The following is a 21381-nucleotide window of genomic DNA, read 5'->3' as shown; positions in this document are numbered from 1 at the left end:
TTATGCTTTAGCTATTGAAAAATAGCAGATCTACAAGCTCATAGCGCGCCACCGAGTGGCGCGCTACGAGCTTGTAGGTCTGCTATTTTTGAAAAAAATCGAAGAACGACTGACATTTTTAGAATCTGATCTCAGGTCAGAATGGGTTAATCAGAACCAGTGTGTGTCCAGTGGAAACCTCGTATGAATCTGATCTCAGGTCAGAATGGGTTAAACCCAATATCTGCCATTTATTTCCGTAGTTACTGCACCTTGGCTTTGTAGGGCAGTACTGTACACTTCTGTACAAATCTATTTTGTGTTCTCGTGAGAGAAGAGACTGTTCTAAACATACTGTAACATGAGACAGGATTATGTTTAATATGGTTGGGGAATAACGGTTTTGCAGTGACTATAACCTCTGGATTGTAAAGGTGTAATTTATGAACAGAGATTTTGGATGACAGCAGTGACTTACAGTAAGTAACCCAGTTATGGTCTGGATTATGAAGAGGGATCGTTCGTTCCGTTTCTGTATAATTACTGAATAACTCTTTATTAATGTTGAGAGCAGAGGTGGAACAAGTATTCGAATATCCCAGTGAATTGAAATACCAGAGTAGAATAAATATATCTTATATTGGAAAAAGTACAGGGTCTATTTATGTTGTTGAGTGCAATTTTGTCTAAAGTTCTCCTCAGAATGGGGATGCTAGGGTTCAAGTGGTTAATCAAATGTAAAAGAAAAAAGTTCCTATCAGACAAAAGATTTGGCAGCCCACCTGTTAATGCAGTTACTATAGGGATATATTTTGTTGGAATTCTGGTCAGTGAGTAAAGCTCTAGGCTTCTATCTATCTTTGTACATTTACATTTATTAGTTTGATTATTTGTGTGTTATTCGTTTGGGTTGTCTGTAGTTATCGTATGTATGGTTTTAGTTAGAATTCGTCCCGTTTAACGTTGATGTTTGGTTGATTTGACGATTGTATGATAATGTTTGTAGAACCATTAACATAAAATATGAATTGATTAATTCACTTACACACAGCTAGAAAAGGTGCTTCAACACTCACGGCAGGTAGACAGCCAGCCAGACAGCTCATCCAGAGAGGTGAAGATTAACCTTTTTGTAAGAGGATGAACATAAGTAAATGCGTAGAGTGCAACAGGATGAACATAAACAACACAACCTTGACTGGATTTTCTTAAATAAATGTTTTATAGTTCACATTCAAAGTTGTCAAAGATGTCATATTATACTCCTTAAAAAAATATTCATCCATGCAACAACAATAAAGGAAAACAAAAAAAGCTATTTGGGGTAGTAGTAATAATAATAACAATTATAATATATTTATATAATATTTCTTTATTTCTACAAGATATATTCTTCTCACATCTATGGAGTGCTGGGTAATGACATCAACACAGATCAATCACACATCATCCCTTTGGAAAGACGAATGGTTTCTCACTGCAAAAAAAATAAAAATAAAAACAGCTCAGCACTCACTTTTATCTTATGTTGACACACATCGGAATATACTGTATCTCCGATATTTTGTCTTCAGAAAACCTCCGACTACTGGAAATAATAATGAGACGATGAAAAATTAAATAAATACTTTGAAGTTGGGCGCATACAGGTGTCGTTTATCAATCAGTGCAGTGAGACAGCAACATTTAAAATATGAAAATAGACTTGATAAGTCTGACAATGTGATGGAAATGGTAAAAAGATTTTCTTAAGTCTGTCACTTAGGCGTACACTTGATTATAGTGCTGTTTTCCCTTCTCCGATTGCCTGACGGTGGAGCTGAGGTTTTCTGATATGGACATTAATATCTTATATTTTTTTCACTGATGAAGCACATATCTTTTCTCTGAGTGAAATGCTATAAAAATAAATGTCTCGACTCGTCCAGGGAAATGGGAAACCTCCAACCATCAACACTAGCATTACACAAAATAAACCTATAAAGCCACCACACACCCAGCTTCTCACTACTCCCATTATTCAACACACAGGAGCAGAAATCAACCAGCACTTCGTCTCAGCACGCTCAGGAAACAGATGGACACACAAAGTGCACACAGACACACACAGTGGTCATGCTTCCACCACAGTGGCAAGCTGGCCTCCTCATGGCTGCCATCAACAAGTCTACAAACACCCAAGGCTACTTCTTAACCCTCTTTGACTTTGAATGAAAACCAGGAAATCAAGTATTTTGAATAGGAGACTTTCCCTGGTACATGCAGTGCCACACCTGGACAGGAGATGGCAGTGTCAACCACAAGTCTCTCTCTCTCTCTCTCTCTCATGCCAGTCACTGCCTGAGCCCAAATGGAACAGTGTGTGACACAATTACATGATGACACCCAAACTATGATTCCAGGTCTCTGCCCTACTCTCGGCAGTAACTTAATTTAATGATCTCCTGTCCCATCAAAAGCATTACCCGAAATCCAAACCCTAGCCATGAATGTGACCTTTTAAAAAGAGAAGAGTGCCTTCAAGCTTTATCCTCTGTCCCTCCAAGTCCTTAGTTACACAACTGGACAATATCTTTTATACTTAACGATAGATTATTACCAATATAAAAATTTAAACCCTCATACTCATGAGTGACCTATGGCTTTGAAAAAATATAAAAAGCAGCCATTTCCCATCATTTCAGCCTATAATCTGTTCTGCTCTGCGTCTCGACTTTACAACACGGTCAACAGAAGTATGATAAGCTAACAACATTTTGTTGTATTTGTATTTCCTGTCTAACTGTTTTAACAGTTTTAGGGAACAAAATGGTGCCTGTGAAGGTGCTCTTTTCTAAATAAACATACAATAAAATCTACAATTTCCTTGATAAAACAAGAAATATGAAAAGTCTAAATGAAATACTTTTGCAGTGCTGTTGGAAGTAAACATAACTGCTATAATGTCAACCGTTGACAGGCAATGCATGTACAGTATACGTTCATCATTGGTTCTACGGATTAGTTTGTTGTGGTTTTGCTGTGATTGTTGAATTAATTTACCTTCACACAGCAGGTCAATAAAGGCCTGGAAATTACACCTGCCAATAGTATATTTTGTACCTCAAATTAAACCCTCTTTGAAATGTATCCATTAGCCACAGAAAGTATTTTTACACCTGGGTCAACACAGCAGCTCTGGTCGTTGGTTGAAGGGAGGGGGAAGCTTCATGTATGGATAAAAGGTACAAAAAATTAAATACAATTTAGGAAAATAAATCATTTGTCTTACATTGTATGCCTCAGAAAGGCAATGGGGGGGGGGGGGGGGTTAAGAGACCTTACCTTCAAAGGACCAAACAGAATAGAATATCAATATAAAATAATACAAAATAAAATAAGCATTTTATTTTGGCTTGAAGCCAGTAGGGGAAAAAAAATCCCAAAGCAGAGTTTAGGGATAGAGGGTGTTGTTTCTAGATGTATCCACTAGAGGGCCTCGTGAAGATCCTTCTAGATCTAGAATCTAGACTGGTCCAGAATCTAGTCCAGTCCTGGAGGTCTGGTCTGGCGTACACAGGTTTTCTTCACCAGGGTCATTTCTAAAGCCTAAAGTTGAAGAACAGCTAGAGGTGGTCAACACTTTAATTAAACATCGACCCACTTTAATTAAATGAGTCACATGACAAAGACAAAACACTGTGGGGTGGGGGGTGGGGGGGGATTCTGCCAACAGTTATGACCAAAAGAGACATCCATCCACTACCATATAAAACCAGCAATCTACAGACAGATTGCTAAATAATAAGTCAATGATAATACTGTGTGTAGTATAGTGGATCATATAGATCCCAAGTCCTAATTTGACACATTGGATGAAGAAGTTAAAAGTAATGATTAAGCAAAATGTCCTCCTAACTGTACATAGACCGATAGTACAGAGATGCACATTATAGCATTCTGGAAACAAGCTCTTTTAATTACTTCTGGCAGAATCTCCCGTCTCATGTCACCAGTTCACCACTGGCCTTTCAAGTCATTGACACAGAGCCAAAGGTCTGTCAACTAACTCTGATGGACAACGTTGCTAGAGAACCTGCATTATTATTGTTGTTGTTGCTTCGATCCCCCCAAATCCTCTTGTTGTCAGTCAGGACACACGTCTGATCATCTGTTTGCCGAGATGTAGCTTGGCTCAGAATCAAAGTGTTGTTGTCCTCTCTGGGTTTTACTGTGCATTTCCAAGGGCAAAACCTGAGAAATACTGTCCTCCCGTCTGTCTGTCTGTCTGCTGGGGGAATGGACAAGAGGTGTGTCGACCAGGTGGTGACTAGGTACACCGGGATGTGTATACCAGGTTGGGTGTAGACCATGTGTTATAAAGACCAGCAAGGGATGATGAGGTCACTTTCTCCCCGTGTGTGTGTGTGTGTGTGTGTGCGTGCTACATCATGTTCTCGTCTCTCAGCTCCTCCAGGATATGGATCAGACTCTCCAGTCCGAACACGTAGCCTTTGTCCAGACCATGATGCACTGCTGTGTCTCCTCGGAAACCCTTGAAGGTGGAGTGGGCGAAGTCGATCATACGCACGTCCACCAGGGAGGGCTCTGAGAAGGGAGGAGGGGGCCGCGTTGTGGTGGAGGAGAGGGGAGGGTCACTGTGGTGAGGAGGGGCTGCTGATTGGTGGACACAGTCTGTCATGGTGGCGGTGGTGGAGGAGTTCTGAGGGAGGTGCTGGGGGGGAGGCGACTGGGAGGTCATTGGTCCAGGTCTCTGCGTGGGGAATGTCCCCCTTTCGGACCCCACTTCTAGCTCCCCTACTAATGCTGCCACGGTTCCTAATCCCGCTTCTGCTCCTAGCCCCAACCCCGATATCTGCTCTATGCCAAACTCATCCTTCTCACAGCAACTAATCTGCTTTTTCGGGCAATCAGGAGCCAGCAGTGCCTTGGGCCATGGGCCACGGGTTGTTTCCTTCTGTTGTTGACTTTTGGGCCAGGGGCCAATGTGTTTCTCTGTCGGGTCCTGTTGTAGATTTTGGGGCCTGGGGCCACCGTGTTTTTCTGTAGGGGTCTCCTGTTGACTTTTGGGACTAGGGCCACTGTGCATTTCTTTAGGGGCCTCTTGTTGATTTTTGGGCCTAGGGCCACTCTGCATTTCTTTAGGGGCCTCTTGTTGATTTTTGGACCGGGGGCCACTGTCGGTTTCTATAGGGGCCGGTGGTGAAGTCTTCTGCCAGGCAGCGGGCTTCTCAGTGCTGGGAACCAAAGGGGCCTCAGGTTCCTACAGAATTAAAATCAAACAAATAAAATATGTTAACAAATAAAAGTCAATACGTAAAAAGAACTATGTTTTGTATCTGCAAATGCCTGCGATGCTTTGTGGTGTGAGAACACGGTTTGAGAATCCATTGGCAAACAGAAAAAGACTACCGTATACATACGGTAGTCTTTTTATATACCTATACAGCACTGAGGAAGGTCCTATGACTGACATGTTTGCTGCTTTTTTGCACCTTTCAGAGCACTTTGAGCATGAAAAACACATTTTCTTAGTCTCTGTCTAAGAAGGATCATGTATTTCTCTGCCAGTTCTCCTCTACGTTTTTGAGACCACCACACCGGCTGTCAAGCCCTGAACAAAAAGGACAAAGAAAGGTGACACAGTTTACCCTGGATTTGAGGATCCTTTGCAAATACAACGATGATCTACTAACTGATTGGTGGTCCCTAACTGCCCTTTGCTTCACATTGTCCAGTTATTTATCAAAAAGGAGTAAACAGATAATACTTGGATAATGATACCTGACACCAGCTATGGCACCGGTTCCCATAACAACACTGTCTGGTACCTACTAGGCAAGGCAAGGCAAGCTTATTTGTATTACACATTTCAACAACAAGGCGATTCAAAGTGCTTTGGTGGTTTTCAACCCTTTTCATATCAAGGCCCATTATTTATTGTGCATTTGAGCCACGGAACACCAATTGATGACCTCACACACTCAAAACTTAGAAAATGTTGTTGTCGTTGGATAAGACTTTGTCCACAATTCCACGCTGTATTAATATTGGTACCATTAGGAGAGATAACAGGCAAAATAACAATTATTCTACATTCTTTAATTGTGTAGAGACTAAGTAAATTAAGCAATGCAGATGTTTAACAATGATTTAACTCTTGAGTGTAAAATGAAACCTGGTAAATACTGTATCTAATAAGGGTCCATTTGGTTACCTGGGACCAACTGGAACGACAAGTGGTCGGCGGACCACTGGTTGAACACCACTGGTCTAGTCTACACCTCTGCGTTATTGAATTATACACTGAATGAACACGGTCTTGCCATTGATCGCAAAACCACAGCAATCAAAAGTGATCAATTGGTGCAGGTGCCAAACAAGAGCAGAAGCACACAAACTCAGAACTGAACAACAACAATGGCCATGCTGTAGAATAGATTCACAAACCATGCCTAACTTGATTGCCGTTTTAGATCATGATAGTACGTCTAATGAAACTCAAACTCAAATATAGTAAACTGGCATAAAACAACCCGAGAAGAAAACACAAATTTACATTGTTTTTAAACGATAGCCATCCCTAGATAAGAAGGGATGGAATGCACTCAGAGATGCCCCCACCCTCCAAACCTTCAAAACCGCCCTCAAGACCCACCTCTTCAACATTGCCTCAATGCCTTCCCTAGCTAACCCTTTTCACTGTCTTTTAACCCATTCTGACCTGAGATCAGATTCATACAAGGTTTCCACTGGACACACACTGGTCTGATGAACCCATTCTGACCTGAGATCAGATTAAAAAAATGTCAGTCGTTCTTCGATTTTTCAAAAATAGCAGACCTACAAGCTCGTAGCGCACCACTCGGTGGCGCGCTATGAGCTTGTAGATCTGCTATTTTTCAATAGCTAAAGCATAACATGATGCTAACACCAAAATGGGTTCCCGTTCAGAAGTTTTTAGTTGTGTTGTTCTCTGTAAAGTCCGCCCATGTAAAGCGTCTTTGGGTACTCAGAAAAGCGCTATATAAGTTTGAGATATTATTATTATTATTAGATAAGACACATGACATCATCCATGAAGGTGATATATACAGTAAATACCCGGGGTATTTGCCAAGTACATTTTGCACATGACTGGAATTTGATCTCTGCATTTTACCACTCCTAACTATTAGGAGCAGTGGGCTCTATTAATAAAAGCCCTCCACTCAGGAAGTAGTTGAGCATCAGAGTCTTACTCAAGGACAATTTGACAGTAAGCCTGGTTGGGGGGGGGGGGGGGGGGGGGGGTCGGGGTCAAACCAAGGACCTTCCGATTTCCTACTACCTCCTAAGCCAGTTACCAGCCAATAAACAATAGAAGGCTAGACACTAACTTGCATTACAATATTAGCCTATAGCTTACAGTATTTTTATATATAAGAATGTAAGTTATGATACCTGGTACAATACGGGTAACTGCCCTGCCTCTGTAATAGCAGTACATTGATAACTATCGGTATGTATTTGTGGAACTTTAATGTACTTTGTATTCTTTTTGCATGCTGTAACATTTGACTGCATTTCCTCCCAGGGTGGTTAGGAGGAGGGAAGCCTCGGCTGTCACTACTGATTAGTTTAGTTATTAATTAATTAATTCATTAGTCTCTAATTAATCCACAGGTCCAAACCAAGGACCTCCTAAGCCAGATACCAGCCAATAAACGATAGAAGGCTAGACACTAACTTGCATTACAATATTAGCCTAGCTTACAGTATATTTATATATAAGAATGTAAGTTATGATACCTGGTACAATACGGGTAACTGCCCTGCCTCTGTAATAGCAGTACATTGATAACTATCGGTATGTATTTGTGGAACTTTAATGTACTTTGTATTCTTTTTGCATGCTGTAACGTTTGACTGCATTTCCTCCCAGGGTGGTTAGGAGGAGGGAAGCCTCGGCTGTCACTACTGATTAGTTTAGTTATTAATTCATTAATTAATTAGTCTCTAATTAATCCACAGGTCCAAACCAAGGACCTCCTAAGCCAGATACCAGCCAATAAACGATAGAAGGCTAGACACTAACTTGCATTACAATATTAGCCTAGCTTACAGTATATTTATATATAAGAATTTAAGTTATGATACCTGATGATACAATAAGGGTAACTGCCCTGCCTCTGTAATAGCAGTACATTGATAACTATCGGTATGTATTTGTGGGCTTTCCTTGAATAATGTACTTTGTATTCTTTTTGCATGCTGTAACGTTTGACTGCATTTCCCAGAATGGTTAGGAGGAGGGAAGCCTCGGCTGTCACTACTGATTAGTTTAGTAATTAATTAATTAGTCACTAATTAATCCAGAGGCTATTCATCCTGTATTGTTGAGTTGTTGTTGTATGTTATGTTGAGTATAGACGATGGATGAGTTTCCATTCCTAGTACAGTACCTACAGTTAGTTGGATAAACAATGTTGCAATGTAAATTGTTGCCGTTTGCAACTTTGTACATAATTTACCCAATACATTTTCTGTTCACTTCATTCTCAGTTGCTTTGCAAAAATATTCTGAAAGCTAAGAACAGCTACAACTGCATGTGAAATCTAGCCTTGTCAGATTTGTTTTTTCACCAATTGCCATTAGACCGTAAGACCATGCAGCAAGTCTGTATAGACTGTTTTGAATTGTGTTGAAATGTATAGAACAGATTTATTACGATTTTTCAAGCTTGAAGCAATGTGACTCACTAAAAGCCAAGTGTTTCTTTCAGTCGGATGAGCGTGGTTTAGCAGGGTGTACTGTAGCAGTGCACGCTTCTGAACAATAAGGCAGTCTACATTATTTAGCTGTCTTGTGCGCTAGCTTTGGCTAGAAAAACGTTTCAATGTATTGAAATAAAGAATGTTTTTACAACAAATGCATTCTTTTTGCATCACTTAACAAAGTCAAGTAAGGCCTTGAGCTGCCCTGAGCGAGCCGCAAGGCGAGTGCTGTGCTGTGCAGCTGATGGCCTCATGCATCAAAGTCAAACGTGTCACACACGTTACCGCAGACAGTGAAATTTGTTCTCCGCATTTGACCCATCTCTGGGAGCGGTGAGCCGCAGCCAAGGAGCGGTGAGCTGAAGCCGTGCCGCGCTCGGGAACGACTAGTGCGCCATTTGAGTTGTAACTTGTAAGTCAATAGGGTTGGAATCTTTTATAATACATTTTTAAATGCAATTTTTAGAATGTATTTTGGGTTCCGAAAACACATCTAGCATAGATTAGGTTAGCTTGACAAGACGAGGCAATGCGAGCTGGTGAGAATGCTACAGAGCCCCTAAATGGACATTAGTAGATTTCTTTCGTTTTTTAGGGGTAGGTTAATTCTGAAAAGCCATTGGTTTATTATATATTATATTTTCTGTTATTCTTTGTGTGAATAATTGCGGATTACGTGTTGTTGTTTTTCCACACATGTGGTGTGCGTCTGTGTGTGTGCGCGAGTGTAATTGAAAGAAAGAGAGAGAGACAGAGAGAGAGACATAGAAAGAAAGAGAGCGCATGCGATGACCTTACCTTTCCCTCATATATGATGAGCAGAGATGAGGAGTAGAAGCGGTACGATGCCTGTCTCTCCAGCACTTCCTTCAGGCTGCGGAGCTTGCTCAGGATTGGCTCAAAGAGGTCTCGCCTGAGGCCCGGCCCGTTATGCAGGTACTGGTAGAGAGCCTGACGGAAGCCCTCGATGGAGAGACCACGGCCATAGTACTTGTTCCTGCACAGGTAGTGACCCGTGTCCATCTGGTACACCTGAACACACATGGTCACAATCAGGATCACAATGCAAATGTCAAAATAATATCGCTGGCTCCGAAACGAGCAATCTTCAAAATGAGTTTTCTCAGACGGGTGGCTGTGGCATCTCCCTTAGAGATAGGGTGAGAAGTTCAGTCACGCGAGGGAGACTCGGAGTAGAGCCGCTGCTTCTTCGCCTGAAAAGGAGCCAGCTTAGGTGCATCGGGCATCTGGTTAAGACCGATAGACCGTCTCCCTAGGGAGGTCCTCGATGCACGTCCCACTGGGAGGAGATCCCGGGGCAGACCAAGGCGCAGATGGAGGGATTACATCGACTCACTGGCCTTGGAAGGCCTCGGGATCCCCCCCAGGAGGAAGTTACTAATAAATGTTGCTCTGGAGATGAATGTCTGGAGCTCTCTGGTGGAGCTGTTTCCCCCGCGACCTGACTACGGATAAACGGTTGAACATGGATGGATGGATATTCCTGGCTCAATTAATTCGTAGTGCTACCTCTAATACCCATCTGATGAAATATTTAATAATAATTGACCAATTGATACAATTAATAAAACCACCTAAATTCACAATGAGTAACTAATTATGAATATGAATATTATTACAGTGCTAGTAGTAGTATTACCTGCATCCCACACACTCTAACCCCCAGAGTAGCTGAGGTACTCTGTTCACATTTCATCATCTGACGAGCTGCTTTCTCCTCGGAGGCGTCGTCACCATGCTGCCTGGTTCCCATCTTTAGGTCCAGAATACACGGGTACGAGAAGTGGTGGACAACGTTCTCCAACAGCAGGAATTCTGGGATAAAAACATGGCTAAGGAATAGCAATGGCAAACAGCAAAGATGGCTTGAACCCAAGTTTGTGAGATCGTCTGGCGCTCTCCTCTCTCTCTCCGTCACCGTGGCTGAGTTTCTTTCTACAGTACCAAACGTCTGACACCTCTGATTTGTCTGCGCGTTTCCCAGGCAGGTGACTAAATTAAACACACTAATATTTCAATCAATTTTTACACTCAGAGTTAAGTTAACATTGTAAAAACATTAAATTAACGTTTTTACAGTGTACATACAAATCATCGGAATCAGTTTTATTGTTACTTCTTACTTCAATAATAAAAATCACACCTGTGTGAAGTCAAGTGAGCTCTCATCATCGTACATCATCCATTCATTGTCAATGTGAATTTAGTCTTTGAAGGACAAAAATTGCCGATTTGCTCGTCTACATATGATGTAAATTCTCCATTCATTGTGAATGGGAATTTAATATTTGTGTAAGACGAAGATCTACACTATAGGTGAATATAGCAGGGGCTAGCGCCCCTCAAACACAACAGACACATTAGAAAGAGGCAAAGGCATTAAAACATTAAAAAGTAGAAAGAGAGCTGACAGCATTTAAAATAAATAAAAAGCTGATGCATTCAAAGTGCAATATAGATACAGTACTATTCAAAAGTGCTATTGATCTCAAGATGTTGGTTTTGGGGTCAGTACATGGCGAGCGTTTGAAACATCTCAGTTAAGGATACTGTAGAGTTTTCTGTCCTTCGACTCAGACCTCATGCGGCTGAGTTGTTGTTTATGGCAGCGGAGACTCCAGGGGTTGTGAGTGATTCTCTCTGAACTCAGATCAGTGTTGCCATCCAACATCTGGAATGGGACCTCACAGTGGACCAGCATCTCCAACCTGGGACTCTTCAACTCACAAAGACTGGAGCAGAGTAGAAGGGAATTAGTTTAATGATCATTTAGAAGAGAAAAGATAATGAGAAGAGAGGAGAGGAGAGGAGAAAAGTGAGGCAATGGCAGAGCAGAATTAGTGCGATACCCACTCAAGTCATTATCAAAGTAAAGAGGGCACTTCCATTTTAAAACCAACTAAAAGAAAGCAACCCAGACACGCTCCATATCCTACAGGGATAACCCCTTAGTCAGCTGGTCTAGGGACCAGTGCACAAACTACTAGACGGAAAACCCATTGGACAGATAAGAAAATAAATCACACCCATATGAATTGAGGGGCCCTCTTGTCGTACATCATCCAATAAAAAATGTAATATACTTCTTCATGAATTAATTTGTCAACATCTTTTAACCACGATACAATGTTTAAAGAAATTGTTCAGACACATATGACGTTCATTCTTCTTTCATTGTCAAGATTTCAGGACAAAAAAGCTGTACATAGGAGGGACTAGCGCCCATCAAAAAACTAAAGAAAAGCTACCCGACATACTGATAAGAGACAACCCAAAACCAAAGCAAAATGTAATGCTATCTAGCCCTAAATAGAGAATATACATGGGCAGAACACCTGAGCACTGTGAACGACCCAAAACTAAGGAAAGCCATGATTAGGAACAGTGAACAGTACTCAGAATTTCAATAGCGAAAAAGCCACCACAGACAGACCCCGCTCCCAAGGGAAGACGACTATGCATGTGCAGATATTTTGGGGATGACTCTTGGTGCTTTCATAATATATTTAGTTTACACTCAAGAACTCATTATTATATAATGATATGATGACCTAAAAAGGCACGGAAGGCATTCTTTGTTCAATTGACTCTGATGGAACAGCATGCCGAGTTAATAAACTTACACCACGTTACTGTAATGCAGCATTTATTATTTAAGCTATATCATGACGTGATGATAACCAAAATCCATAACCATGATCCGTCTCACATCACTACATCAATATTGTACATCACCCAGCTCTATGTGGGGGGGTGGGGGGCATGATTTCCTGTTACTTACTTCTCAGCCGAGTCGCTTTCATGCACCTCCCTCCTCTCTCCGCGCTCCTCCTTGTCCGAGGAAGAGCGATGAAGGCTGCGACGGGAATGCTTCCTTCTGGGCTGCTCTCTCTCTGGGGGCCAGTGGGGGTCTCTCTCCTCGGCATCAAACACTCCCTCCTCCACATACGGATATGCCACCAGGTTGATATAACCGTCAGAATCTCCTTCAAAACACACCATCACTACGCCTACAGGAGAGGAGAGAGGAGAAAGAGTGGAGGACAGGGAGAGGAGATAGAGAGAGGAGAGGAAGATGAAAGGAGAGAGGAGAAAGAGTGGAGGACAGGGACAGATGAGAAAAGAGGGAGAGGAGATAGAGAGAGGAGAGTACAGGATCAAAACAGAAATTCAACTCAATAACTGAAAGACTAAAAAAACACTACATATATTTCTGAAATCAACTAACTTTATTATCAACCCTACATGTAAGTGGTCTGCATTTCTATAGTGCCGCTATCCAAAGTGCTTTACAATGATGAACATACAGCAGTCGGGGGTTCAGTATCTTGCTCAACAATATTTCGATGCAAAGCTAGGAGGGGTCTGGATCTGAGTGTGCTAGCCTCGTTGCAAGCAAGCCCACAAATAATTTATAAACAATGGAGGTCCTAGAAATGTTGCACGCATGCATGGCTGGCTGAGGGAGTACCACAGAGAATAGAGACCTACCTTTGTACTCTGGCGTGAACTCCTTCATGTCCGGAGGCAGAGACTCATAAAACCTCTGTTCTCTGCTTATCATTGGTTTACACACCGTGTGGTCGTCATAACGCATCATACTGGTGTGACCGCCCACCTACGCACACACACAAAAAATAAATAAAATACATCCATAAATATATATCCAAGTGATTGATATGTTCTGTTGTATAGAAAAAAGGAAAGAAACAACCTTTGCTTTTGGTATTAACATACTGTAACATTCTGTAACTATTATACATTCCACCCTTCTCCAGTACCAAAATGAAAAACACTGCTATCTATGGCCCACAGCACAGAGTGAGCAGTTGACCCTCAGCCTAGTCAAAATGAAAGAAGGATGCACGTTTGGAGTGGACCGGACGCACGTGAATCTCAACACAAGGTCTGAAGAGCACTGGAGAGGTGTTGCACTCATCCATTTTTCATGCCAGATACCGGTTCCTCGAGTAGGTGAGTTTATTACTGAAAGACGTGCACTGTGTATCTTTGGTTTCTGTTTGAAAGCTGTGAGCTTCTCTGTTGGCATTAGTACTTATTTGGGACCAAACAAAGAAAATAGGCATAATAGCCCGAAGTAAACATGCAGTATATTCAAGAACTTACTCCATTTTCCTGTTTCTATCAGTTCTCTATTTTCCAATAAGTTCCTAACCTGGTGTACAAAGGGCTCCAGAGACACGCCCCCGGCTCTTTGAGCCCCTCCCCCATGGCCTGGCCTGGCCCCCGACATCTTGGTTTCCATGGCGTTGGTGTGATGAGGGAGGCACATGGCTCCGGCAGCACGCACAGCACCTCCTGAGGAGGGAGGACAGGAGTTACAGTCAACAGGTGTGTGTGTGTGTGTGTGTGAGACAGACACATGCGCACGCACACACATTCTCAAAGTGGGGTCCTTGAGCGTTTCCAGGGGGTCTCAAGCACAATTCGTTAATATGGCATCAGAATCAGTTTAACCACTTTAACCCCATATAATTCTTTTTAGATTTAGAATGTTTTTGAAACACAAATCTTGCATGGGGGTTACAGGCACAGAAATCACTTTAGATGGGTGTCCACAGTCAAATTACATATTTATATTTGGAAGTCCTTAACATAAAAGGCATGGGCACCACTGCTGTAGACATGACACACGCATAGATAGATAGATAGATAGATAGATAGATAGATAGATAGATAGATAGATAGATAGATAGATAGATAGATAGATAGATAGATGAACGTTACGGTACCCTGGCTGTGTGTGCGTGGCGTGGGCGAGGGGGGTTGCACGCTGGCCCCAGGTGGGGGTGGAGCCAGCCCGACACACACCTCACCCAGCCTCCTCCAATCGGAGCGCTCCAATCCACCTCTCGACAGCCCAGGAAACCAATCAGAATGTTGAAGAGGGGCGGGGGGGTGAGGGGAAGGGCCGAAGTCTCAGTCTGACAGGGTCACTCACAGCGTCCTGCTGAGGCACAGGAAATAAAAATGACAGGTTTTATTTAATAATGCAATTAAATTGTCCTTATCCGTTTTGGGGTTTTGTAAGTACTAGAAGGTTATATTGGGCAGCTCCCACTGATCAACTGTAGACGATAATCAGTGCTGGAATTGTACTTGAGTTCACTGGCTCCGTCAAGTTCTTTCTTTGGGGGGACGGGGGATGTCATGACTCACATTGTTGTGTATTTCTTTGGGGGACGGGGGATGTCATGACTCACATTGTTGTGTATTTGCCCATCGGACACCTTGATCGAGTTGAAACTAAGAGCAACTGCAGTTACTGCACGTACGTATGCAGCCAATATACAACGATTGCGCAGCAAATTGGAAACGTGCTGGACCATGGCATGCACCAGCACCGGTCTGGGAAAATAAATACATAAATAGGCCAGGTGTTCTCCAATAGTGCAGAGACATTCAGACCAGGCGTTCCTCAATAGTGCAGAGACATTCAGACCAGGCGTTCCTCAATAGTGCAGAGACATTCAGACCAGGCGTTCCTCAATAGAGCAGAGACATTCAGAGATTTCAGACCAGGTGTTCCTCAATAGAGCAGAGACATTCAGACCAGGTGTTCCTCAATAGAGCAGAGACATTCAGACCAGGTGTTCCTCAATAGAGCAGAGACATTCAGACCAGGTGTTCCTCAATAGTGCAGAGACATTCAGACCAGGTGTTCCTCAATAGTGCAGAGACATTCAGACCAGGTGTTCCCCAATAGAGCAGAGACATTCAGACCAGGTGTTCCTCAATAGAGCAGAGACACAAATGACATAATTACCGATTCTCTGCCGATATCACCGAAATCGGGGCAAAAAACTATTTGAGCTGATATTTTGGCCAATATTGGGAGATTCTATGAAAACTCTATGAAACGAGGCATAAATTAGGCGTATGTGCTCCTCTCTGCAACTGGTGCTGCTGAAGGGGAGTAGTCGACTGACATGATGTAATACAGTATGTAATATACTGTCGTTGGTGCCCCGGTGGGACATTTACGCTTCACAACCCGGTGCTGCTGAATTGAAGAGAACAGCTAGATTAGTTTGTAATTATTAATTTTCATTATGATTTTTGGGGGAACCGGTACTTTAATTCAGTTCATAAGAAATGCTGCGAAGTGGGAGCTAATTATAATAATGAGCTTGTAGGTCTGCTATTTTTTTTTAACTGTCAGGATTTTTCGAATCTGATCAAAATGCGTTAAAAGAACCACCATTCTTCTGTGCGTTAGAATCTGATCTCAGGTCAGAATGGGTTAAAAATAAATACATAAATTAATTAATATCGGTTTTGGTCTCTTTGATCACTACTAAAACCCTTTGAAAAACCCATATCAGTCGATCCCTAAACATAATGGAACAAGACACCCGGAAGATAGAGACAGAGTCAGAAATAGATAAAGAGTGACACTAATTAAAACGTTGTCACGTATGACCTGTTTATTACAATCATCACTCTGGAAAAACCATCTCGATGCATTGCCCGGCTGCATGAGCTTAAAATGGGCTCATGAGCTCAGCCTGATACACTGGCGTTTGGTTGGATAACCTTGGGCAAGGACCAATGGCATGCCAAGACAGGTATCTATATTTATCAACTGTGAGCTACTACTACTATTATTACAATAACTTAACCTTGATCAAATGACAGAGGTTGTCAGTGCAACTGCATGTAGGAGTTTTATTTTTATTTATCAGTTAAAGAAGTTGAAAAGGCCATCCATGCTTTGATTTAATCACATTTACACTCATCCGAGGGTTAATTGGCATAATGACAAAAGAAAGGCATAAAATGTATCAATTGAAATTGAAAATAAATACATTTAAAGATTAATAACCTACAATTCTCCGCAGGATGAGTTGCATCGAGGGTCTAAAAGCTTTGGAAGTCAATCAAAGCCAATCGTAAATGAATCCATGTATTTGTATGACTCATGCACAATTGAGTAGTAACAAAACGTGTGTCGCTAAATGGTGGAAAATTGAGTCTGGCATAACTTCTAAGACTTCAAGAAGCCATCTCCCGTCTCCAAAATGCAAAATTCAGCTGCTAGACTCTTTCACTTCTAAGACACTTCTAACACAACCAGATTACACCCATCCTTGCCTCTCTAAACTGGTTGCCTGTGAGTTTTAATTTGATTTCAAGATTTTTACTGATGACGTCTGGGTTGACGCAGTGTGGTACACAGTACCTGACTGCCAGCACTGTGGAGTGCTGGCACTGGCAGTGGGGTTTTGATTCCTCCATAGTGCCTTCAGCTTGAACACATTTGGCCATGTGTGTGTGTGTGCGGTTGGGAAGCCGTTAGGTATGTGCATGACTGACCCAAATCATGTATTATTCTGGAATATAAACTAAAGGTTTTAATAAAGAAGGCGCTGCTGGAGCAACTCGGGTGATTGGAGGCGCCTTGTGCAATATAGAACAGGGTGGAAAGCAAAAGAAACAACGTTTCAATGTCAGATCACATCTTTGTCATTTTGCTGGCTGACGAAGATGTAATCTGACATTGAATCAGCTGCTGTCCGTGGTGCTAGCCAAGGGCTGTTTGCCGGATGGGAGCTGACATAATCACTAGACCCCTTTTACAGACGTATCACAGACATGATATGTGTGTGTGTGTGTGTGTGTGTGTGTGTGTGTGTGTGTGTGTGTGTGTGTGTGTGTGTGTGTGTGTGTGTGTTTTGTGAAAGGAGATGTAGTTTGCATGCCGGTCTTGAACTCCACATCTTTATTTCATGGAGAAGAGAATACAACGTTTTTTCGACCCCTTCGGGTCTTCGTCAGGAATGATTCGAAACGTTGTATTCTCTTCTCCATGAAATAAGACTTTGGAGCTCAAGACCGGTGTGCGAACTACTGTACATCTCCTTTCACCTGTACGTATTTTTGTTCAGCACCCGTAGAATGTTTTAAGATGTGCGTGCTTTCCTGCTGGATCCTATTTCTGTGTGTTTTTTTCACAGAGGCCCAAGACAAGACAATCATGTTACACTACTGCTGCTGTTGTTACTAGTACTACCACTACTACAATTGTTATTGCTAGTTGCTGCTATACTGCTACACTCTACGAATATAATACAAGTACCCTGGGCCCTGATACACCAGCTCAGTGGCCTTGTGGTTAGAGTGTCCGCCCTGAGACTGGGAGGTTGGGGTTCAATCCCTGGCCGGGTCATACCAAAGACTGTAAAAATGGGACCCAATGCCTCCCTGCTTGACACTCAGCATCAAGGGTTGGATTGGATTGGGGGTAAGTCCCTGCGACATACTGTACTAGCGTCATGTCCAGGGGGTGTACTTGTACATCAGGCTGTCTCACACTACAGAAACAGGACATAGGCTCCTGCCCTATGGGCCTCATGGCTCGGCAAGGCTACTTACTCTACCCCTGATACACTGTATACTGTACATACAGTGTTGTATAGATTATACCAAGCTTTCTCACTTCTTCCATCCATGCTGGCGTTTTCCCCAAATTATTTTTCATCTCTCCTTTCCTCTCTTCCCCTGGACTCTCTGTAAGCTCCTCAAAGATGACTCATGTGATGATGTCACAGGCTGCTTTGTAAGTGTGCGTTGCTGAAGGCGGGCCACTAATATGAGTGTAGCGATGATGACATCATTAACTCATTCTGACCGGAGATCAGATTCATACGAGGTCGATTTTTCAAAAAATAGCAGACCTACAAGCTCGTAGCGCGCCACTTGGTGGCGCGCTATGAGCTTGTAGATCTGCTATTTTTCAATAGCTAAAGCATAACATGATGCTAACACCAAAACGGGTTCCCGTTCAAAATGGGTTAAACATTAGCCAGACCTTCTTCCTCTCACATCCCTCTGCTGGTTTGGAATCAGTAGACATTGATGGGCTGCTGGCTGTCGAAAATAATATATTTTTGCATTTATTTCAAATCAGTAGTGTAAGTAAGTAATAAATGTAAATGAGTTTGTCTGGGGGTTAATTTTAAAGTCTAGAATATATAGGTTGACCTTTGAGGTCGATTTCCGACTCGTTCTCCTGTCGATTCTAAAATATAGAAATCGGGAAAATCGTTAGTTTTTGTGATTGTAATTGCGTTTAATTGTCTAGTCAAGAAGTTATATATTTAATTTGTGCCAAGGTGCATTGTGCGCGATTCACTCGTTCAGTTTCATCACCCCAGATTACAATAATCTAAAATTCCCCATAATCAGTAACACGTAGATGAATCAATAATCAATAAATGATCAATAAAACCACAAATGTGGTTTTATTGAGGTAATTAAAGGCCAATCTGGGAACCCATTGACAAAAAAAAACACCTTCTGCCGTTTGTTTTCTTTGAATTTGCCTCTGGGGGCAGGCCTCAATAGAATGTGTATAAAAGGATGTTGGTACGTTTGGCCCGCTCTCAGCCCTCCACTTCCTATGGTGCGCCTGTGTTTTCATTCCCACCATCAACAACGTATGCATGTTCTGAATGGCTCTGCTGACAGATTCGGTAACGCAGCTCAGAATCTGTTCTTGAGAGATTCATTAAAGGCTAGAAGGGTGTCATTTCCAATGTTATTTCGCCTCAGTTCAAGTCTGTTTAATAATTAATCCGATTTTTCGTTTTCGCTTCATACCGTTTCGGCTATACACTTGCGATACCAAATGAAAGATCGGACGTCATAGATTACACAGTGTGTGAGTGAGACTACTGTGTTGGTCAGAGTGGATGATAGACGAGGCGAGGAGATAGCCTACTGGACACACAAAACTCTATCAAAAATAAATATATTTCAACTAAGGCAGCAACGTGTTGCCTTTCCATGGGCCCTAGTGTAAGGGAGATATCACTGGGCATAAAGCGTAATGGATCTCTTAAAGGCAATGGCATGTGGACAGCGATTGGTTTAATTATTATTATATAACGCCAAAACCACACCTATGCATAATGTAACGGGTATCGGAGGTGTTTTAAGGATTTAGGCTGTGGCACAAGATAGCCAATTTAACGGGGGAACGCCTCTTACACAATGCATAAAGTGGCCCTGATGCAAGACACCCTAGTCCACCAACGTGTCGGTCTGCCTTTCATCTGTCTGTCCTTCTACTAACATCTCTGTCTGTATTTCTGCTAACATGTCCGTCTACCTATGTCCAACATGAAGAGACCCAGATGCAGACCAGACCCCTCTCTTGTGCACACACGCACACACACGAGATGTGAGGATCTCAAAATAGAACCAGACATCAAAAATCAGAACACATGTGCTTTCCTGTCCCGTCCCGTTTTACACTGTTCTATTCTGTCATATTTTTCTCTGTCTGGAGGTGGTTGCACAATATCCAGCTGAAACCCGCCACCTCCTCTCTGATGAGACATTGTTCATCCAGACTCCATGCTCTGCGCACCACCAATCAGGCTCCACAACCAAGCTTGACCCTAAACGAGGACTTGACTTGAGGTCTTGCACTCACTGTCAGAGACAGACAGAGAGACAGAGAGAGACACGCACACGAGTAGGGATGGGGACCGATAATATGTTGGGTACTCATACAAATAATTCTATTTCGGTTCTGCCTATCGGTTCCTATTGGAAAACGCTCAAAAGTATTGCTTCACTATAAGAGAGAACCCAAGCAAATGGCCAAGTGCAATACTTGTGGAAAGTTAATTAGCACGTCTGGTTTGTCAAAACATTTAATGCAGCATGATTAACATGAAAGACTGTACAGTGTTTGATGTGTTGCGGTCTCCGACCAATACACCCATGTCTCAGACACACACTGATACTGATACCACTCGCCAGTCAACAACAGTACACCACCAGCAGCACCTCACCGGCAGCAGCAGTCAAAGAGACACCGTTTATGTTGGCGAAAACTTCTGCCTGTGTAGTGAAGTCCTGACCACAAGGCATCTGGGGTTTCTCTCACCGTGTGTGTGTGTGTGTGTGTGTGTGTGTGTGTGTGTGTGTGTGTTTGTGTGTGTGTGTGTCTCTCTCTCTCTCAGACAGGCTTTTATATTGGTTATTGTCAGTAGTAGTAAGAGAAGTAGCCTACACAACACTAATGCCTTGGTTAATACGGAAAATAAAAGGAAAACCTAGATCACTCACTTCACTGTATTATCCAGTGTTGAATAAAGGAGGGAATGTTACCCTATTCATTACATGTCTTAAATTGACTAAGGCTTAAAGGAATAAAGTAAAGCTTTTCATTAAATAAACATTTACCTCTTATTTCAGTTATTTTTATACCATTTTGGAACCGAAATATAGGGAACCATTAGAAACTGGAATCGATAAGCAGAACCGGAATCGGACTCGAAAAAGACAGACGGCGATACATGCAGTTTGACATTATTGCTTCAGACCGTTTAGAGGACAACTTTAGTTTTTTTCAACCATGGTTCATGTTTTAGGTTGTTATTAGAGAAAGTAAAAGATGAGTGTTATCTTTTTTTCATTTGCTACTTTCTTTCGTTTTAGGGATTTTAGCTGTTTTTGACAGGGGGCATTTATTATTTAATATAGTCCTACTAGACCTCAGGAAATTACATCTGGACACAGAAGATCACAGGATCTACTGAATGTGAAGGTAGCCTACTGGGGGGAAGCCACACTGTGTCATAGGCTCAA

At 42.2% G+C, this 21381-nt stretch overlaps 1 protein-coding gene across 3 annotated transcripts in view; it reads right to left on the bottom strand.

Moving 5' to 3' along the window:
* Positions 1-1189: 1189 nt before the first annotated feature.
* Positions 1190-21381, bottom strand: part of ip6k1 (inositol hexakisphosphate kinase 1) — a 28972-nt gene continuing 8780 nt past the window's right edge. Inside the window, exons 2-10 of one of the 3 annotated variants that reach the window (XM_080788242.1) lie at positions 14511-14728; positions 13934-14076; positions 13249-13375; positions 12539-12767; positions 11308-11489; positions 10397-10572; positions 9535-9768; positions 4483-5242; positions 1190-4414 (exon numbers count right to left, since the gene is read on the bottom strand). In XM_080788242.1, coding sequence (XP_080644368.1) covers positions 4335-4414; positions 4483-5242; positions 9535-9768; positions 10397-10572; positions 11308-11489; positions 12539-12767; positions 13249-13375; positions 13934-14050 — 1905 coding nt within the window. In that variant the 5' untranslated portion in view covers positions 14051-14076; positions 14511-14728 and the 3' untranslated portion in view covers positions 1190-4334. Of the gene's footprint in view, positions 5243-9534; positions 9769-10396; positions 10573-11307; positions 11490-12538; positions 12768-13248; positions 13376-13933; positions 14077-14510; positions 14729-21381 lie in introns of all 3 variants that reach the window. The other 2 variants (XM_080788240.1, XM_080788241.1) reach the window with 2 other exon arrangements.

This window comes from Protomyctophum bolini, assembly GCF_963924005.1.
Source record: "Protomyctophum bolini genome assembly, chromosome: 2".
Taxonomy (NCBI): domain Eukaryota; kingdom Metazoa; phylum Chordata; class Actinopteri; order Myctophiformes; family Myctophidae; genus Protomyctophum; species Protomyctophum bolini.
This window is presented reverse-complemented; position numbering and strand designations above follow the sequence as displayed.